Source organism: Primulina tabacum, chromosome 1 (assembly GCF_025594145.1).
Source record: "Primulina tabacum isolate GXHZ01 chromosome 1, ASM2559414v2, whole genome shotgun sequence".
In the NCBI taxonomy this organism is placed as follows: domain Eukaryota; kingdom Viridiplantae; phylum Streptophyta; class Magnoliopsida; order Lamiales; family Gesneriaceae; genus Primulina; species Primulina tabacum.
In genome coordinates, this window is record NC_134550.1 from 8,018,204 (window position 1) to 8,040,616 (window position 22,413).

Here is a 22,413-nt window from a genome sequence, read left to right on the forward strand (position 1 = left end):
TTATAATTTATTTATGCTCAATATTATTTACACGCTAATTTATATATTTTATTCACACTCATTTTTATAAAATGAGAAAAATTGCAAAATTTGTTACGTAGCTTGACATTTTTTGATTTTTTATCCCCGTAAATTATCAAAAAATTGTCTTAATACAACATTTTATAATTTTAATTATTTTTCGTCAAATGGCTGAGATACTATCATATGTGTCACAAGTATTCAATGCAACATCAACGTAAAAAACAAGTAAAAAAAGATCGCACTAATGCTAGATTTTTTGATGAATAATATGATCGCAACTCAAATTAGGTTGATTTAGAAGACCATTTTGTAGTTTTTTTTTCCTATAAAATTTATTCATAAGATAAAATAATGACTCATATGTAATATAAAACATAGTTAAAATAATAATTTTATTTATTTTATTTTATGAGTTACTTGAATATTAAAATATAACAATGGGAAATTAAAGCAAGTAGAGAAGGGACGTGTAGGGAAAGGCTCGTGGGAAAGACCAGGTCAATTCAACTGTAAACGGCGGCACTTTGTAGCAGAAATTCGTTTTGATAATAAGCAGGGAGCACGTGAATTAGGGTCAACATTGGTATCTATCTAGAGGTAAACCATGTTTAAAATAAATAAGCTATCATATTTTTATTCAAAAATTTTATTTACATCGTGGTAAAATAATTTTTAAGTTTTTTTTTTTACATGAAGATAAATCACACATTTTGTAGTGGTACAATAATTGTATCTATTGGATAGAGTAATCGAAATGTGGTGTTTGAGATGTTGTATAATTTAAAATATTTGAGTTGCACTGTTACTACCCGTTATAGTTTTTGGTACATCGACAAGCGTACAATTGATACAAAAGCCAAGATCACAAGTTTGATGTTCATTGATTGCAAATAGTGAGATTATTGTGAGAAAAATTGTTATGGTGCAATAATTGTTCATATTAGGCAGAGCAATCGAAACATCTGTTTGATCTGTTGTACGATTTAAAAGATTTGAGTTGTATTGTTACCGTAAGATATAACTTTTGGTAAACTATCAATCATTCGGTTTTACACATTTTTAAAATGTACGAACATACAGACAAACTCACACCCACCTACAGAAAAACCCACACCCACCTACATTTTTAAAATGTACGAACAAGTAAAATTTATTTACATTAATAAATTTAAAAAATATTTCAAAGTAAAGATTTTCAAATAATTATTATTTCAAAGAAATCAATGAAAAATAATTAGATATAGTTAAAGGTACAAATCCACCTAATTATACGAAAAAGTTAACAAATATCTACAAAGATATTGTGAAAAGTCAATCTAATTTTGTTTGAAAATATGTGAGATTCTATAAAAATATGTAAAACCACGAAAATCTATAATTTAAAAAAATCATTAAATCTCTGAATTAATTACAGATCACTGATATTATTTAGATGTAAATTTTGAGTTTGTCTTATATACAAGTTTTGGGATATATGCTATCATTTTCTTATAATTTGATAGTTTTTATATGAACAATTGAAGTTTGAAGGTTTTTGTTAATGTATTTTTATTTTAATATGTTCTTTTTGTTGCATTTATCATTGAAATTGTTTGTTTGTATTTATCCTACCTTGTATATTTGCTATTTCAAGCAAGTTCTAAGTAAGATGATAAAAATAAATGAGTAAACAACAAATAAATTTGGATAGAGCTCTAAAATAAAAATATTTTTGACAACTTGAACAATTTAAACACAATGATCAAACAATTCGGTGGAAGTACTATGGTGTCGTGTTACTCTCCACGGTAATTCAGTAAGACGATAAAAATTCTCAAGTTATAAATTTCACTCTCGTGGTATTTTGATGTCTAATTTAACATCACGAAAATTTTTGTAAGACGGTCTCAAGAGTTGGCTATTCCTTTTAACGTATGAAAACAAAACAAAGACCTCATTTTAATCACCAAAAGTTATTAGAGATCCACAAACTATAAAAGATGGGGGAGGATTTCTCAAACCCTAACAATAGAAGAAATCAGTTCATGTCTAGATCCAAAAATAGACCAAACAAGAATTGTTCTCTCAAACAAAACATGTTTAAAAATTAAAACTTGAATCAAAATATCATAATCAAGTTCTTCCTTTGATTTCCTTGTGAATTTGGGCTTCTTCCTTCACTGTTTCTTCAATTTCCGGGCATCGTCTTTGTTGAGGATTCAAAAAATTATTTTACGATTCCTTTTGACTTTTTAATAGTTCTATGTAATCTTTACTAATAAATTTTAGTTTGAACTACTAAATCCACGAACCACGTATATATTTTTTCGAATGATATATTTTTTCATCTGAAATACTAAATCCACGAACCATGTGAGAAAAAATCGATGTCAAATTAGCAATATTTTGTGGATTTAATATTTCAGACGAAAAAACAACAAAACAAAAAATCAAGTTATCCTGATGAAATTCAAACTTTGACAAATTACAAAATCAAAATCCAAAACATGTTTACTTAAATTACTATAATTACAATTTTTCTTTATAGATCATATATATATACACACACACAGAGAAAGCATAAACTGATTAAAAAATTTAAGATGCCAATGGCAAAATATTTGGACTACGAAACCAATCGTAGTAGAAGGCTTTTTGAAGTTGACCTCTGAAGAAGTGGGGATGAGTTTCGAGGGGGCGTCGACCCGCATTACGAGTCTACGATACGCATCGAAATTTTTATTTTATTTTTTCAACTTTATTTTTACTGTGTTAGTTTTCATATTTCCTGTTTGCTTGTTTTCATCTTAATTTTTTTATTGTAATACTACTAAAGTATAAATATTATCTTGAACTATTTAATTAACTAATTTTTTTATATTTTATTAGTTTTTTTTAAAAATATATATATATATAGACGAACCAACCCCCTAACCCGCTGTCCACGGTGGGGAGGTTTTCCGCATGGAGTTTTCTTTTTGTGGTCCGGTCCCCAGAGGGTCTCAGGAAATAAAGAATATCCCTGAGCTAAACCAACAAGCGCAGGGGTCTCTGGGAGAGAGCCCTAGCGATAAAGTTGTCGGTTATCTAAGCCATTATTTAGATGGCCTATATAACACACTAGGGTTGAGCAAGATTTCGGTTAAATCGAATTAACCGACCGAATCGAGCCAATTCGGAAATTCGGTTCGGTTATTCCGGAAATTCGGTTTCCAAATTAAAAAAATTCGGTTATATCGGTTAAAGCATCGAAGCATGAAAATTTTCATTTCCAGAAGGCCAAAATTACAGTGAAATCCATTGATTTCTCGATCATAGAATGGAGTACACTAAGATCAATCGACTAGATTACGCCATGTATTTACTTCTTGTGATTGGTTTGTCTTACGTTTTCTTCTCCCATGTCAGCAAAGACGAGCATCTGTTGATGCTGGAAAAGCCGCGGACCTTCACTGCGGATACGAAGATAGTAAGTTTTATTCAATTTCTCTCCAGGGTTTGAGATTTTACGATCCACGTCTCACTCATGAATGCTAAGAAATTCAATTAATTCAAAATAAAAGTTTAAATTTTCTGATATTTTTTTTCTTTTACTTTTTTGAAGCCTACTTATTGTATTTAATTTTAGTTTGAAATGTAATTTAACTTGTCATAAATACTTTTACCGATGTAATAAATTGCAGGGTGACATATTACTCGTTAAAGACGAGCTCGAAAACACCTTATCATCAACTTCAACAACAGACAAGACTTTGATCATCACCATTATAAATAAAGCATACGTCGAAGGAGACAAGCCGATGCTCGACTTGTTTCTCGACGGATTTTGGATGGGCGAAAACACGAGGAACTTAACCGAGCATCTGTTGATCGTGGCGATGGATCAAACCTCGTACGAAAGGTGCCGATTCCTCAGGCTTCATTGTCATAAGCTCGAAACCGAAGGCGTCGATTTTTTGGGAGAAAAGCTTTACATGTCTGAGGATTTTATCAAGATGATGTGGAGAAGAACATATTTCTTAGAGATGTGCTCAAACGAGGTTACAACTTCATTTTCACGGTAAGTTTAATTTTCCCGTTTTGGGCAGAGAAATTAATTTTGATATTTAAATTACACTAGTAAAATTATTTAACCATTTACGATTTACTATATATTAATGTATGGGAGACATACGGCATACCGACCTAGCTAATTTGGATGCACTAAGCATATATAAATAATTAATAGTTGAATAATCTTGATACTTATTTTATATATATATATATATATATATATACCAAAGGTTTAATAAAAATCATTGAAAATGTAATATATCTTAATTAGTCGCCATGACAAATGACAATCACTTCGAAATTTTTAATTAGAAATGAAGTTTTGGAAAAAGAAGGTGTGATTCAAATGACTTTTCTTCATTTAGACACTCATTTTCAAATTCAAAACCAAATTGGTCACGTAAGAAAAAAAAATTTTATTCAATCGTGTAGATTTTTTTCAAATATTTTTTTTTTCTCCAAATTGAAGATTTGATATGTTTCGAGATTTTATCTTGAACTTAAGATCTTGATATCATATCAATTATAAGTCATTTGACTTTACAAATACTTTTAAAAATAATCAAACCAAGTAATGAAATAAATCATTTTTGTAATAAAATTATATGAATTTAAAGTCAAATCAAAACAAAGACCGGGCTAACAGCTCAACGTACTCACTAGTATGCCAATTTAACGCTTTTTAATAATAATAATAATAATAATAAACTAAAACACTGCAAATAATAATTCAATTAGTCAATATTTCAATATAGAATCATAATTTTTTTTATTACTAAAATGCCCCTAAAACAACCCTTTCAACAGGACACAGATGTGCTATGGCTAAGAGACCCATTCCCGCATCTGAATCCGGACCAAGTCCCAGATCTCCAAATCAGCACCGATAGGTTCAACGGGAATCCCTTCTCCAAACGTAACCTAATCAACACAGGATTCTACATGATCCAAACCAACAACCGAACCATCGCCCTCTTCGAATCGTGGTACTCTCGGAAAGACAGTTCCGCTGAATTGAAGGAACAGGACGTCTTACAGAACCTGATTCGTGAAGGAATCGCCAAGAAATTAGGGCTAAAAGTCCGGTTTCTGGACACCGTCTACTTCAGCGGATTCTGCCAGAACAGCCCCGACGTCGCGGCGGTCTCCACCGTCCACGCCAACTGCTGCCGCCACATCTCCGCCAAGCTGGCGGATCTGACGTCGGTCGTCCATGATTGGAGGAGGTATAAGGAAAATCAAACGTCAACGTTTAGGTGGTCGGACCACGTGGCTTGTAAGGCTTCGTGGAGGCAATAATCTAGCTGGATTATTATTTATTTATTGACCAGAATATTGGTTTTTTTTAAAAAAAAAATGTTACATGTAAATTATGAAAACAAACAAGTAATCGAATCACCAGGATCTGGTAATTTATTTTTAAAATTAGATTTTATACTATTTGAAACTATTTATTTCAATAATATTTGTACTAATAATGATTACAATGAGATACTTTAAAATATTATATATTAATTTAAGAAAATAATCTGTATTTTTTTTATCGAAATAAAATATGTATCTACATTCTATATTATTAATATAGAAAGTAGGTCTCTTGTGAGACGGTCTCACGAATCTTTATAAGTGAAATGGGTCAATCATACCGATATTCACAATAAAAAGTAATAGTATTTGCATAAAAAGCAATACTTTTTCATTGATGGCCCAAATAAGATATATATCTCACAAAATACGACCCGAGAAACCGTCTCATACAAGTTTTTGCCTCATATAGAATGTATCTCATTTAATAACGAGTAGGTCTCTTGTGAGACGGCCGTCTCACGAATCTTTATCTGTGAGACATGTCAACCCTACTGATATTCACAATAAAAAGTAATATTTTTAACATAAAAATTAATTAATATTTTTTCATGAATGACCCAAATAAAATATCTGTTTCAATAATACGACTCGTGAGACCGTCTCACACAAAGTTTTACCTTTGATAACTACCTTTGGTCATCAAATATAAATTTTCCAAAATACCTTTTTTTTCAAGTTTTGCAATTTTGTATTTTCTTAAATATATCAAATATGTATATATTATTTAATTTTTTCCAAAACTATTTCATTGTTCGTAAATTTTTAATTTATACCAAATTCTTACAAATCGAAACTATTGACCAAAATATAAATTATTTGTTCTATTTTTTAAGTTATTAAAAATTGAATATAAAAAATATATTATTTATTAAACGCACAAATGCACTAGCTATAGTATAGTAGTATTTACAATATATTTAGGGTAGTGATGAAATATTAAATTAAAATTGACGAAATGTGCACATGGAGAAACTTATAAAAATAGATTTTTAGTAAAATGATAAAATTAAGGTGAACACTTCATTTTATTATTGAAATTAGGAAACCAATTTTTAGAAAACGAATATCAGAGTAGCATTCGGGCTTTTTTGTTATTTTATATTTAATAGATTATGCTGGGCATTATTAATTTTTAAAATAAATATTATAAAATTTTACAGTTTCCAAAAATATATATAATGGTGGTAAAAACCAACATATTATTTTGTTTATTTATTTAATCTTGTAAATAAGAATGATTTTTTTTTTTAAAAAAAAACATACATGTAGGCACGAAGTTAGTCAAATATCATATTACTCGAACTCGACTCGATTTTAAATTTTTTGTATTCCAATTCGATCGAATAATCAATTTGGAGTTCGAGCTAGCTCGACTATCATATGATATATATTAATATGATGAAAGAGTAAAATAAATTAAAAGCTGCATTTTTAAATCTTATTATTACATGCATGCAAGAACATAAACTTGGAGAAAACAAGGGTCGTAACCTTATCATTGTACATATATATAACACAAACTTATACTTCGATATCATACATCATCATTGGTGATGAAAGCGCAACGAGACCACACTTCCGTGTCCATCTTCTCGGTCTTCTTCTTCATCTCCGTTAACATCAACTCTGGCTTCGGAATCGAAGCTCTCAACAGCACACGATGGCAGCTCCACCCCATCCTCACCACCTGGCCGCAGCACTTTTTCGCTCACGGACGCTAGTTGATCACGGAAAATGTCTTGATACAGCTCCTTTCGACACACTTCGGACAGCTTGAAGGGACAGATCTCGGCGGGAGGGTGGGTTCAATCTCGGGTTCGGGTCGGGTGGGAAGGCGAATTCATCGAGATCTAAAAACGATGGCGCCTCCGCTGTGATGTGGATTGGGCGTAAGGCAGGGATGTGAGGGAAAAGGTGGCGGAAGTGGGATTTTATGGTGGGTCCCGGCGCCGCGGTGGGGGAATTGGCAGCTGCGGTCACATGTGCCTAGAAGGAGGAAAGAATGAGGGCTGCAGTTAATTAATTAAGATGAAAAATAGGGAGCTTTGCCATATTAGGGTTTCCATGATTGGATTCTTGATTTGAAAAACTTGGGAGAGGAAAGGTGAGTTTATTTAATCTTACTTATGTGGGCATTGTGCTCATGATAGGATGGATGGTCAAGATTTGCCCATGCATATATAGGACCCATTTTTTTTTTTGAAATTGTCTGTTTGGCAAGATCTTACCCGTTGAAATGAAGTGAGAGTAGTGTCCACATAGGTAGGATCTCATCTACCGGAAAGGTGGTTTTGTTCATGTTACCTGTATGGTAATGTTTTTATCATTTAGTATATGACATGTGTGTTAAATGGATAAATAATGGTCATTCATTCAATCACGATGTATAGATAAATTGTCCATGATTCATCACTTGACACACTTGTCATGTGTATAAGCGGATGAGAGCACTACTCATTAATTTACTTTGCAATATAAGTTTTCTAATTAGTTTAATTACTGAAATATGAAAAAAGTTACATAAAATCTGGTTAAATTACATGAAATATATAATTAAATCGTTGGTTTTTTTCAAAGATAACCATTTTTTTTTCACACAAAAAAGTACTTCACGTGTACTTGTATATGTTTACCGAATTTTGAAGGGTAAAGTCCATTAAATTAACCAATTGTAGGATCTATACATAGTACCTTTACACTTTTCCGTTTTAACAAAAAAATTATAATTAGTGATAATAATTTAACTTCAATCTTTTAAATCTTCTAACAAATCTAGTGTTACACGTTTATCGTTCTCCTAGCAAATATTAAATATATTTTAAATCTATCCTTTAAAATATTTGTGTCTATGCATTAATTACCTTAATAGTTGCACGAAGCTAGTTACTTTGAATCCAACATGTGATTTTGGTTCTCAGTGTTCTAAGAAGCGTCTCATATAGGGATGTAAACGAACCAAACCGTTCGTGAGCTATTCGAAGCTCGATTCGATAAAAGCTCGTTTGAGCTCGTTTAATGAGGCTCGTTAAGATAAACAAACCAAACTCAAGCTTTACAGTATTCGGCTCGTTAGCTCGTGAACATGTTCGTTGGTAAGTTCATGAGTAATCTTTTAGATGAAAAAATAATAGTTTTGATATTTGAATTATTGATTTTGCATATTATTTATGGAATATATAGAAAAATCTATTAAATTTATTTATTATAATAAATTTACAAATTTTAATAAGAATAATATATTTTTCTTTAAATATATAATTTAATTTTTAATTAATTTAATGAAAATTTAAATATATAATTCATATTTATTAAGCTTTTTTAGGCTCGATAAAGGCTTGAATAAGCTCGTGAGCCATGCATATATTCGTTAAATAAAGCTCGAGCTCGACTCGATTATAAACAAACCAAGCTCAAACATTTAAGAGTTCGGCTCGGCTCGACTCGATTACATCCCTAGTCTCATAGGACCGCTTAGTTGGTGGTTCATCGTCCCAATTTTTAGAAAAACGACGTCTCTGAACGCTGTTAAAAAAAATCGACTACCTAGGCGATTCAAAATCCATCTAGGTGATCGCCTAATTTAATGTATAGATTTTTAAATTTTTTTTAGGCGATTCAAAATCCGTCTAGGCGATCGCCTAATTTAAAGTATACATTTTAATTTTTTTTAAAAAAAATTGTTTGACAAATTTTTTTATCAATTTGTATCAGACAAAGATAAGAATATGTAATTGATTTTGAGTTTGAATTCGATATTGAGGATTTATTGGAGAAATATGCAGATGAATAAAAAGAATTATATATTTAGATTAAAAAAAACTGCATAGCCGCTAGTAGGTGGGTAGTCATCTGCCTTCTGCTTTTTAGAACATTTTTCCAAACAATATTTTTTAAATTATGTTATTAATCTATTCATTAAAGTCTTTCTTAGTACAGACTAAGCGCCTAGGCGCTAGGAAGTAGGGGCCGTTCATCTATCGTTTTTTAGAACACTGCTTCAAACAATATTTTTAAAATATAATTAATATATTCATTAAAAGTCTTTCTTATAGTAATAAAATTAGTTACTCCACGAGTCTTTTAATTTTTAATTTTATAATATAATATAGCAAGGAGATCCTTCACGTAATCCACGCTGAGGAACGATCGGGCCCATGTTATGACCATTATTAACAACAGAATCCCTCACAGATGACGCATAACATAATATTTCCTCGTCGTTTACGTTTAAGATAATGATCAAATTCAAAATCTCCAATGTTAATTGTGCCACATGTATAGTTTAAATCATTGGATTATATATATGGTCCAAAGTGAATTTTATGTGAAAACCATATCAATAATTAAGACACCACTTGGCTCGCACATGGATGAGATTATGAAATATGCATGATATTAAAGCGATAAATCAATATATTTAGATAAGATAATGACGTATCACATTAATCATTTGTAATACTTGATCCAAGCATTAAATGTCTTATTAAATTTCTATTAATACACATATAAAAATTTAAATTTAGTTAAAATAAATAATAACATATGACGAAATGAAGTATAATGTATTAATGTTAAACGAACAAAATTATATTTTTCTGAAAAAAATTTATTAGAGAATATCGCCCCAAACTTGAGATATAAAAATGGACTACAAGTCATCGACTACAGTTGAATGTATTTGGGAAAATAGATATGCTAAATAAATTTAGTCCAGTAAAATATTTCAGTAGGTCTTTTATAAGAGGGTGTCACGGATCTTTATTCGTGAGACAGATCAATCATATCCATATTTACAATAAAAAGTAATACATTTGACATCAAAAAATAATACTTTTTCGTGAGTGACCCATATAGAATATCTGTTTCACAAAATTGACCCGTGAGATCGTCTCACATGAGTTTTTGTGAAAATATTTTCATGTAGGCTTGACCACAAATTAAAATTCATGGACTGAAATTTAACACCCGTGTTTTATTTTTTTCCATTGTTTGTAATGGTTAAGAGTTTGTTATAATTGAGTCATAAGTTCGAAATTTTATCTTAAATTTAGAGTTTTACTGTAAGATAAGTTGTCATGGTAGGATAAAACTCAGTTTTTTTTTTTTTTTTTTATAATCCAGATAAAACTTGTGGTTTTGGTTAAGTGAAAGTAGGAATTATATTAAAAAATAATAATAATAATTGTATGCTGGAAATTGCAATTAATGATCGAGTGTTTTTTTATACTTTATGTAAATTTAAGGGTCATAAGGTAAATTAAGGGGTTTTTGTTTTATCATATTACCGTATTTTTTTTTCTTTTTATCAAACTATATATAGTGTTTTGTGACAATTTATCAAATTATTGTAAAAAACAAATAACAAAACTCCATGCTGCCCTGCCCCTGCAAGAGGCTGGTCAACTGAGATTTTTTTAATATTTTTCTCCCTCTTAAATTATTAAAGATATTAGTTGTAATAATTTATTCTTAATATTATTGTTGTATTTAGTAAATAATACTAGTATAATTTAAATTTTTAAAATCAATATAGTATTTATTTATTATAGTAGGTATTAGTATTATTTTTCATTTTACTATCTTAATTTTAGTATGTGAATTTAAGAAATCTCAATTTGGAGATTAATTGTATTATCTTTAAAATTAAAGTATACATGTATTAAAATTTCAAAAATTAATTCTATTATTTTTAAAATTAAAGTGTACATGTATTAAATTTGAAAAATAAAATATCCAGTGTTTTTGTTAATGTTATTATTATTACTTTATTTTTAATATCATTATAATTATTTTAAAAAAATTTAATTATTACATTTATACGAAATAAATCAAAATTATAATATAAATTCATCTTTTTATTATTTCTCATATTTATTTTTTATATATGAAATACATGATAGAATTTGTTAATCAACCATTATAAATATTTTTGGAACATATAATTAAGTCCGTGCGTTTAAAAATATCATTTAAATATTTCTCAAATAGTATTTAAATTAGAAATTTAAAACATATTCCTCAATAATTAGAAAGTTGTGGATGTTGGGGAAAACTCATAAACCGAAGAATCCATCACGTTAAATCATTAAGAATTTGACTGAAAACTTAAGCGAAAGCGCACCTGAAGCCATAATCCTGAATTCTTTAGAACGTGTCTTGATCTTTCAGATCTACGCGCTCTTTCCTTGAGAGAGTCCTTTAGTTTCTCTTCAGAACTATTTTCTTAATGGGAGAGAGAATAGTGAAAGTGATAACGCGAGATCTGGGGACCATGACCCATATTTATAGATAATGTTTATCAATATCTTCTGATATTTCTGTTTTAGCCCATCATAAAAAAAGAAATTACACTTATGTCTCTACACATTAAAGGCCCACAGCCCATTAGATACATTAAAGCCTAATAGCCCGAAACATTAATTGATCACTTTATTTTGGGCTTAACTTAATAGACAACCCACAACACATAATTATTCACATATAAGCTCATATAAATAAATTGATCCAACAATCTCCCACTTGGGCTATATGTGCAACTTTATAATTATGTTTGTGAAAATAACCTTATGAGCTCAACATTGTTGTCATTTCGAAATGTATCTATAACCAATCTGGTCCATCAATCACATCAACATAGGATCAAAGCAGTCTTCGCTACACTCAAGGTAACTCGACCCATCAATGGTCACATATGTCAACACAACTGAATGACATGAATCATGAAGTGGATGTGTAGCATAAAAATTTCATGCAATGTGACCGTAACATGCCTATTTCCAACTGGTTCTCCCTTTAACCTTATTGAGATCAAACTTTAAATCATAATCAGAGTGTGACTTAATTTGAAATTTATTTCTGCAGAAAATAAATTTACATAACTGTAATTGAAAATGTCTACAACTGAAAAGCATTTAAAATAACAAACTCCCACTAAAACTGAATTTTCTCAATTGAAATAACACACATACTAGCAATGTGCTCATGAAACTGTTTGGGTGGTAGTCCCTTAGTAAACGGATCCGCAACCATGGAGTTTGTACCGATATGCTCAATAGACAACTTTCCACTCTGAATTCTTTCTTTAACAACCAGAAACTTGATGTCAATGTGTTTTGACTTCGTCGAGCTCCTGTTGTTATTGGAATACATAACTGCTGATTTATTGTCACAATGTAATCTTAGTGGCCTTTCAATGCCATCAATAATGCGCAGTCCCGTGACAAAATTTTGCAGCCATATTCCATAATTGGATGCCTCATAACACGCTACAAACTCAGCTGCCATGGTGGAAGAGGCTATAAGTGACTGTTTAGCACTCTTCCAGAAAATGGCACCTCCAGCAAGGAGATAAATGTAGCCCGGCGTAGATTTCATACTATCTTGACATCCAGCAAAATCGGAGTCAGTATACCCAATGATCTCAAGCTGATCCGACCTCCGATATATGAGAATGTAATCTTTTGTTCTCTGTCGGTACCGTAAAACCCTTTTGACTGCTTTCCAATGTTCCACTCTTGGATTACTTAAATATCGTCCCAACATTCCTGTCACGTACGCAATATCTGGACGTGTACAAACCTGAGCATACATCAGACTCCCCACTGCAGATGCATAGGGAACCTTCTGCATTTATTTTTCCTCAAAATCATTCTTTGGGCATTGTTTGAGACTAAATTTGTCTCCCTTAGCCACAGGGGTATCTGTTGGTTTACAATCTTGCATCCCGTATCGCTTGAGAACTTTCTCGATATAGCCTTTCTGAGATAATCCAAGAATACCCCGAGAACGATCCCGATGTATCTGAATACCCAGTACAAAAGATGCATCACCAAGATCCTTCATCTCAAAATTCTTAGCTAGAAATCTCTTGGTTTCATGCAACAACTCTATATCGTTGCTAGCGAGCAGAATGTCATCAACATATAAAACCAGAAAAATATGCTTACTCCCACTGAACTTATGGTACACACAATCATCGACCAAATTCATCTCAAAACCAAACGAGATGACCACTTGATGAAATTTGAAATACTATTGTCGAGATGCTTGCTTGAGCCCATAGATGGATTTTTTTAATTTGCAAACCATATTATTTGTGTCTTTGGACACAAAATTTTCTGGTTGCACCATATATATCGTTTCATCAATGTCACCATTTAGAAACGCGGTCTTTACATCCATCTGATGAAGCTCAAGATCGAAATGCGCCACCAAAGCCATTATAATCCTTAAAGAGTCTTTCGAAGAAACCGAAGAGAAAGTCTTTCGTCTGACACAAGTCTCCTTATTCTCTTTTCAGAGATATGACCCAATCTTTTGTGCCATAACGCAGCTGGATTCTCACTGGTTAATTTTCTTTTAATGCCTCCACTTGTTTCCAGGGATTCATTAAATGAAGCAATAACATCCAAAGAATAGAGATTATCATATCCTGATAAAGAACCAGAACCAACCAATTTTGAATCGAGAAACAAACTGAATATTCCATTTCCAAAAGAACAAGAATAACCAAATTTGTCCAATGCAGAAATGGAAATCAAATCCGTCTAAAAGACGGCATAACAAATGTTTCATAAAGATCCAAATATATTCAAGTCTTCAACAATAATCTAAATTTTCCTATTGCCTCAACTTCAACTTTGTTGACGTCACCAACATAGATGAATATTTCAGCATCACTTGGTTTTCGGCAATCCAGGCAACCCTGCATAGACACACTGATGTGAGTTATTGCACCAGAATCTATCCACCACGTGTGTCTAGGCACTGAAGTTCCTCAGAACAAACCATATTCAGAAGCATACCTTTCTTAGCACGCCAAGCGTGATAATTACTGCACTGCTTCTTCATATGCCCATCACTGCCACAGAAAAACAACCAGAACTTTGAGAATCACTAGGATTCTTCTGTTGTTTTTCGGAGGCTGTGTATCCGCAGCTTCCTTATCCTTTCGTTTCTTTCCTTTATCCTTCGAGGTAGAGGCATAATGAGCACTTTCTGTCGTGTTTTGCTTCAACCTTTCCTCTTCCTAGACACAGTACGAGATGAGCTCATTCAGAGACCAAGTCTCTTTCTGACAATTATAGCTCACATTGAACTGGTTAAACTGAGGAGGAAGAGATATCAAAACCAGATGCACCAGCAAGTCCTCAGAGAGGTCAAGCTTCAGTGCTTTCAACCTTGAAGCAAGATGAGACATTTCCATAATGTACTCCCTGATGTTGCCCTTACCCCTGTACCTCATTGAAACGAGGCTTGCCAAAAGTGTACCAATTTCAGACTTTTCACTTTTAGCAAACCTCTTTTCGAGGTCTTGAAGGAAAGCCTTAGCCGTAGCAATGTCGCTAGACATTGTGCCCCTGAATGTTTCTGGAATGGCCCTCTTCATGATCATCATACACATGCGATTCGATCTCTCCCACCTTTCAAGCTCCTTCTTTTCATCAGAGGTACTCTTATCCGTAATGGCGGGAGGAGAGTCAACCCTTATCGCAAGGTCCAAATCCATGACTCCGAGAACTATCAATAAATTCTCTTGCCATGATTTAAAATTCGAGCCATTTAACATAGGAATAGAATTTATGTTGGAATGAATATTTGCAGGAGTCAAATCTGAACAGAGAACAAAAAAACAAAACATACATGCTCAACCAAATATCCAAATAAAATAATCAATAAATTCAAATAATGTAAACCCTTATAAACAGAATATCGAGCACTCCATTAATGTTTCATCATTGGACAAAAGATTAACTTGTAAGTGATATCCTGGCGCAGCAGTCAAACACTGATAGTAACTATCATGTCAAATAACAACCTTCTTTTGGGCCGATTTATTATTCACATGAAAAACCGAACAACTATCACATGTTTTACCACCACAATTGCATATGTGATTATATTAAATATTAACCTTCCTTTGGGCCGATCAATATTCATATAAATCACATGTACCCAAAATCCTTTTGTATTTCAAAATAAAATTAATTTCCATAAAAGAGGTCACTTTGGCGACATTTTATTTCAATTAATCAATTTTAAAAATTCATATAGCCTTATCATTATTTGAATTAATGAATATTGAACCTTAACTGAACCGAAATTTTTTTTTAATTTCGAAAATTCCGTACGGGTCGGGTCGACCCGGTTCCGTACGACCCGATCCGAATCCGTACGAGTCGGGTCAACCCGGGTCCGTACGACCCAGCCTGAATCTGTGCGGGTCGACCTGAATCCGTACGGGCCGACCCGAAACCGTATCCAATTTTTTTTTTAATCCAAATTTTTGATTTTTCTTTAAAATATTTTGTTGAACAAAAATCGGAAGGAAAATCGAAATCTTATACCAAATCTTTAAAATTTACAACCAAATCTTTTTACTAAAACTGAAACTTTAAAAGATTTGGTTTTCAACCAAAAAATTTTCAAGATCTGAAACCATATAAAAAATTTTCAGATCTAAACCAAAACAATTTTCAGATCTGAAAACATATCAATATATTTTCCAGATCTGGAGCCATATCAAAAAAAAAATTTAAACAAAATTTTATTTTCAAATCTGGATCCAAATAGTATCCAAAAACTTTACACAAATCTCAATGATTCAAACATGAATGGCTCAGATACCACTTGTTGGGGAAAACTCATAAACTGAAGAATCCATCACGTTAAATCATTAAGAATTTGACTGAAAACTTAAGCGGAAGCGTACCTGAAGCCATAATCATGAATTCTTTAGAACGTGTCTTGATCTTCCAGATCTACGCGCTCTTTCCTTGAGAGAGTCCTTTAGTTTCTCTGCAGAACTATTTTCTTAATGGGGGAGAGAATAGTGAAAGTGATAACGCGAGATCTGGGGACCATGACCCATATTTATAGATAATTTTTATCAATATCTTCTGATATTTCTCTACACATTAAAGGCCCACAACCCATTAGATACATTAAAGCCCAATAGCCCGAAAAATTAATTGATCACTTTATTTTGGTCTTAACTTAATAGAGAACCCACAACACATAATTATTCACATATAAGCTCATATAAATAAATTGATCCAACAGTGGATGATTTGATTCACTAATGACCACACCCAGGGGTGAAGCTGGCCAAAAAAATTAATAGTATTTATAAATATAAGTGGGCCAATTTTTTTTAAAAGCCCTCTAAACAGATTCGGGTCAAAGCATAAGTGGGTCAATTATTGATTTCATTGAATCAAATGTGGCAGGCTCTCATTCTCGGTTCTCCCATCCCATGATCCAAAGTGGCAGACAACAAACGGCAAACCCCATCTCTGTTTTTGCATTTGTCGTGTGATTTTACTAGACCCGATTTTAAATTTCTGAGTAACGTTCTAATCGGCGCAGATCTGTGAGTTTCGGTAAGTGTTTTTTTAGAATATCATTGTTTGTTTATCGACAGATTGATTTTCTTACATGATTATTGTTATGTGGTGATATAAATTAGGATTTCACTTATACATTTAATTTTGGGAGAATCTAGCGTTGGCCTTTTTGATAGTTGAAGGCAAAGTCCAACACAATTTCCAAATAACAAAACTAATCCACAAATTTTATTCTGTGGAAAAGCTGTGTAAATATATATATATAAAGCTAAACATATTTTTTTTATTTTATCGGGAAATCAATATTTACAATGCATAGATTTTTTAAAAGAAAAGATCCAGAACCAGAAGTACAAAGCATTGGAGATGTTAGGATTGAAGAGTTTGATTTCTCACAACTACCGGCAGATCCTGGACTTAGGACTCCAATTTGTGAATATAATGTTAATATTAGAGATCAAGTTCGAAGGGCATATTTGCAAAAAGGTCCATGTCAACCTTCAGGCTATGAATTTCCAAAAAGAAAATTTGGAGTAAGCCAATGTAGACGGTTCAATCCTTCATGGTTTAATGAATTTGATGATTGGTTGGAGTATAGTGTAGAAAAAGATGCCGCATATTGTTTGTATTGTTATCTCTTCAAGACTGCTAAGGGAAAACAAGCGGGAGGGGAGGCTTTTGTTAATGAAGGATTCACAAATTGGAAGTGTAAAGATAAGTTAAATATTCATGTTGGCCAGCATGACAGCGAACATCATAAAGCTCAAATGAATTGTGAAACTTTGATGAATCAAGATGAGCACATTCAATCAGTTTTGCACAAACAGTCAAAGCAAATGCGGAATGATTATCGTATCCGTCTCAATGCTTCAATTGATTGTATTAGAGTTTTGTTGCGACAAGGGCATTCATTTCGAGGTCACGATGAAACTGAAAGTTCTCTTAATTCAGGTAACTTTCTTATCCAATTAGAATTTTTAGGTGCTCATAATAAAGAGATTAATGATGTGATATTGAAAAATGCTCCTAAAAATTGCAAGTTGACATCACCTGATATTCAAAGGACATAGTGAGTGCTTGTGCCACTGAAACGATTAATGTTATTATCGGAGATGTTGGTGATTCATTGTTCTCTATTTTAGTTGATGAATCTCGTGATGTTTCAACAAAAGAGCAAATGTTAGTTGTTATCCGTTATGTGGATAGTAGTGGACATGTAAATGAACGCTTTATCGGGATTGAACATGTTACCAGTACTACATCACTCTCACTTAAAGCTGCTATTGATAAGATGTTTTTTAGATATAATTTGAGCATGTCTAAGTTGAGAGGACAAGGTTTTGATGGAGCAAGTAATATGCAAGGTAAATTTAATGGTTTAAAAGCACTCATTTTAAAGGAGAACCCATGTGCATTTTACATACATTGTTTTGCCCATCAGCTTCAACTAGCTCTTATAGCTGTGGCAAAGAAAAATCTTCCGATTTCTAATTTCTTTCGTGTTGTTGGTGATGTGTTAAATGTTGTTGGAGCATCTTGCAAATGTTCTGATCTTCTTCGAGAGAAACATTCAGATTTTATTGTCGAGGCATTGGAGAGGGCTGAGATTTCAAGTGGCCGGGGACTTAATCAAAAAACTACCCTTCAACGTGCTGGGGATACACGTTGGGGGTCACATTACAATTCTTTGATAAGCTTGATTTCCATGTTCTCTGCTGTCGTTGATGTGCTTGAAATAATTTCAGAAGATGATTCCAGTTCTCCTGATCAAAAAACTGAAGCATATAATTTATTGGAGTCAGTACTTTTATTTGATTTTGCATTCAATCTACACTCGATGAAACATGTCTTAGGAATTTCGAGTGAATTGTCGACAGCATTGCAAAAAAAAGATCAGGATATTGTGAATGCAATGGATTTGGTACAAATATGCAAACACCGACTCCAAAAAATAAGAGATGATGGTTGGGATTCATTTTTAGAAAAGGTTCACCGGTTTTGTGAGCAAAATTACATTGATGTTCTCAAAATGGATGATATGTTCACACGTTGGGCACCACGTGGTCGTCCCCACCGTAATCCACCAAAAGTGACAAATTTGCATCATTATTGTAATGCCCGAGATTTGGGGTGTTGTTAATCTAAAATGATTCGTTAATTAATTGATGATAGTATAGACGAAACGGATCAGATTAGGATATCCGAAAACGAGATTGAATTATGAATTGAGAATGATATGACATGGAAAAGGACATGGGATAGCATGAACAAAGGTTGAAAACCAGTAGGCATCACGCACATGCGCGGAGAAAGGCGCGCATATGCGCGAAAGATCCTTCGCGAGGACAGAACACCTCGCGCATATGCGCGAGAAGTGGCGCGCATATGCGCGAGGCAAGTATTTGGGGTGATTGCCGAGACAGTAAGTCTCGCGCATATGCGCGAGACATGATGCGCATATGCGCGAGCAGGTTTGTTCAGGAATGCCGAGTCCAGAGAGTTGGGCGCATATGCGCGGAAATGTGTCGCGCATATGCACCAGCAGTTGGGAAGACACGCGCCGAGACTTAAGGTCTCGCGCATATGCGCCGGTTGATGTCGCGCATATGCGCGAGACGTGTTGCGTGAAGGATGTGCCATTTGCCTTGGGAAAGAAAATCCTTACGCCTTTTGGGAAAAATCCGTCTATCCGATTTTGAATCCGACTTCGGTATTGAGTTCCTATCGACGTAGGCTACAACTGGACGTAAGTTTTGCTACGTTTTGATATGATTTGAAATTATGGTATTATCAGAATCTTATATGATTCTTATATGATGTTCTGGTCATGTTAGACATCGTATAATCGAAACCGGACTGGAGAACAAATACCATATGAAATTGTTATGATTTTCGGAGTAGTTTTGGAATCGATTTGATATCAGAATTGAATTGTTACCGATTATGAGATGTTAGAATTGATATCTGACTGAGATGATATTGTTGGGTATATTGAGACTATGACGTTGTGATGTTGAAACAGAATTTGATTGAATTCTGATTATATCCAGTGTTGTTTGAGTGGTGTATTGATACCGTACCCTCGATATTGTTATTGTCAGATTGAGTATTGACAGGCTTTGAGTTCGAGACTTCGACAGAGTCAGAGTATCAGAAAGAAAGGTATAAATTAATGTTGAGTTGGGATTGCACAACTCGAGTGAGGTTTGACTCGAGTCTCCCTAAATCACATACTTAGTTTATTACATTGATATTTGTAATTGATGAGATTGATGTTTATAGTCTATTGATTTATAGTCACTGCATGTATTGACTACTGATTCGTTTAGTCATTGGCTGATTCACCTAGTCACCGGCTGATTCGTCTGGTTATTGGCTGATTCGTCTAGTTATCGACTGATTCGTCTAAACTTTGGCTGATTCGCTTAATTACCGACTGATTCGTCTAATTATTGGCTGATTCGCTTAATTCTTGACTGATTCGTCAATTCTGTGGCTGTTTCGCCCAGACACTGGATATATGAATTATATCGATGACGTTTAGGGTTGATTCATTCCTATCGACTGAGATTCGATATAATTATCAATATCCAGACATTGGGATCCCTAGGTTAGAGTTGAGTCGAGTCTGAGACGACGCGTTGTTTGAGTCGAGTCTGTGATGACTAGTTGATTTATAGTTTTATATCATTCATGTTTGTTGATTTGCTACATGTTAATGATAACTGTTATATGCTTTTGTATATGTTTCTATATGATTGCATGTTTACATTGTTTATACTGAGATTTATTCTCACCGGAGTTATCCGGCTGTTGTCTTGTTTTGTATGTGTGCATGACAACAGGTGGGACAGGTTCAGGGTTGAGAAGATGAAGAGAGATCGTGATTAGAGTGGAGGCTCCGGACTTGGATTAGAGATAGGGTTAGACACATGATATTAGCTGTTAAACCTTAGTTGAATAAATGTACGTGGTACAGGACTTGTACTTTTATACTGAGATGTATATACGTATTATTTCACTGCGTTCCGCGTTTTAAAAAAAAAATTTAGACCCTGTTTTATAATTGATTAATTAGTCCCAATGATGATTAAGAACATGATTAGCGTTCGGGTCCCCACAATTATCGTGTGGATTTATTCTATGGTGTTATCGACATGCAACTTCAAGAGTTAAATGATCGTTTCTCAGAGGAAGGTACAAAGTTACTCCTTTGTGTAGCTTGTTTGTGTCCACAAAACTTGTTTTATGCTTTTGACAAGAAAAAATTGATGCAACTGACTGAATTTTATCCACAAGATTTTTCAAGATTTGATCTCCTCACACTTGATGATCAACTTGAAACTTATATATGTGATATGCGTTCTAACAAAGCATTTCAAGGATTGAAAGGACTTGGTGATCTTTCAGAGAAGTTAGTTATGTCAAAGAAAAATATGGTGTACCCATTGGTTTATAAGCTTTTGACATTGGCATTAATTCTACCGGTTGCAACGGCGACAGTAGAGAGGGTGTTTTCTGTCATGAGAATTGTGAAAGACAGGTTGCGCAATCGAATGAGTGATGATTGGATGAATGATAGTCTCATTGTCTATGTAGAGAAAGATATATTTCTGACCGTTGATAATGAATCTATTGTACAAAGGTTTCAAAATATGAAGACTCGAAAAGAACAATGGTAAGGTAGTTATTTTGTGATGTTTTATGAGTAAAAGAATTTTTTTGTTTTATTACTTATAGCATATCATAGCCTACACTGAATCAAAATTCTAGCTCCGTTCCTGACCACACCTTCTATTTTTCATTAAAATTTATCGAGGGGAAAAAAGAATGATTTATAAGAAAAATATTATTCAGTTGCGTGTAATTTTAAAAAATAATTTATAATATTAAATATTGTACAAAAAATATGGGATTCATGCAAATCAGTAGAAAATAATATTTACTATAATGGTCTCATACTTAATAATATATATATATATATATATATATATATATATATATATATAAAAGACACTAAAGAGACATATAATTTTTTAAAATAATAAAATAAAATACTATTTTGTTCATACTGTCGGAGAAGTAAAAAATATTTTTCCAAATTCGATTTGATTTGGCTTTGAAACAATTTTAAAGCAATTTTAACAAGCTAATTAAAACTTGTTTCAATTTGATGAGTATGTCTCTTGTGAGACGGTCTCACGAATTTTGATATCTTTAGAGGATACCAAAATATTTAATTCCACCATTAACCTTCTTATCCAACTAAAAACCTTCTCAATTCACTCCATATATATATATATATATATATATATATATATATATATATATATATAAAAGACACTAAAGAGACATATAATTTTTTAAAATAATAGAATAAAATACTATTTTGTTCATACAGTCGGAGAAGTAAAAAATATTTTTCCAAATTCGATTTGATTTGGCTTTGAAACAATTTTAAAGCAATTTTAACAAGCCAATTAAAACTTGTTTCAATTTGATGAGTATGTCTCTTGTGAGACGGTCTCACGAATTTTGATATCTTTAGAGGATACCAAAATATTTAATTCCACCATTAACCTTCTTATCCAACTAAAAACCTTCTCAATTCACTCCATATTTTATATAGAAAAAAATATAAATA

General features: G+C 32.6%; 2 protein-coding genes and 1 pseudogene across 2 annotated transcripts; 2 read left to right on the forward strand and 1 right to left on the reverse strand.

Annotated features, from left to right (window-relative positions):
* Positions 1-3,251: 3,251 nt before the first annotated feature.
* LOC142517629 (uncharacterized protein At1g28695-like) lies at positions 3,252-5,480 on the forward strand (annotated as a pseudogene).
* An 8,972-nt stretch (positions 5,481-14,452) lies between these two features.
* On the reverse strand, positions 14,453-14,932 carry LOC142556925 (uncharacterized). Its single transcript, XM_075668416.1, has one exon. The coding sequence runs from the start codon at positions 14,930-14,932 to the stop codon at positions 14,453-14,455; it is 480 nt and encodes a 159-aa protein (XP_075524531.1).
* Positions 14,933-17,079: 2,147 nt separating this feature from the next.
* On the forward strand, positions 17,080-21,485 carry LOC142556930 (uncharacterized). Its single transcript, XM_075668420.1, is given in 3 exon segments — positions 17,080-17,825; positions 17,828-18,885; positions 20,876-21,485. Coding segments are annotated over 3 exon segments (2,379 nt in total). The 5' UTR covers position 17,080; the 3' UTR covers positions 21,452-21,485.
* The last annotated feature ends 928 nt before the right edge of the window (positions 21,486-22,413 follow it).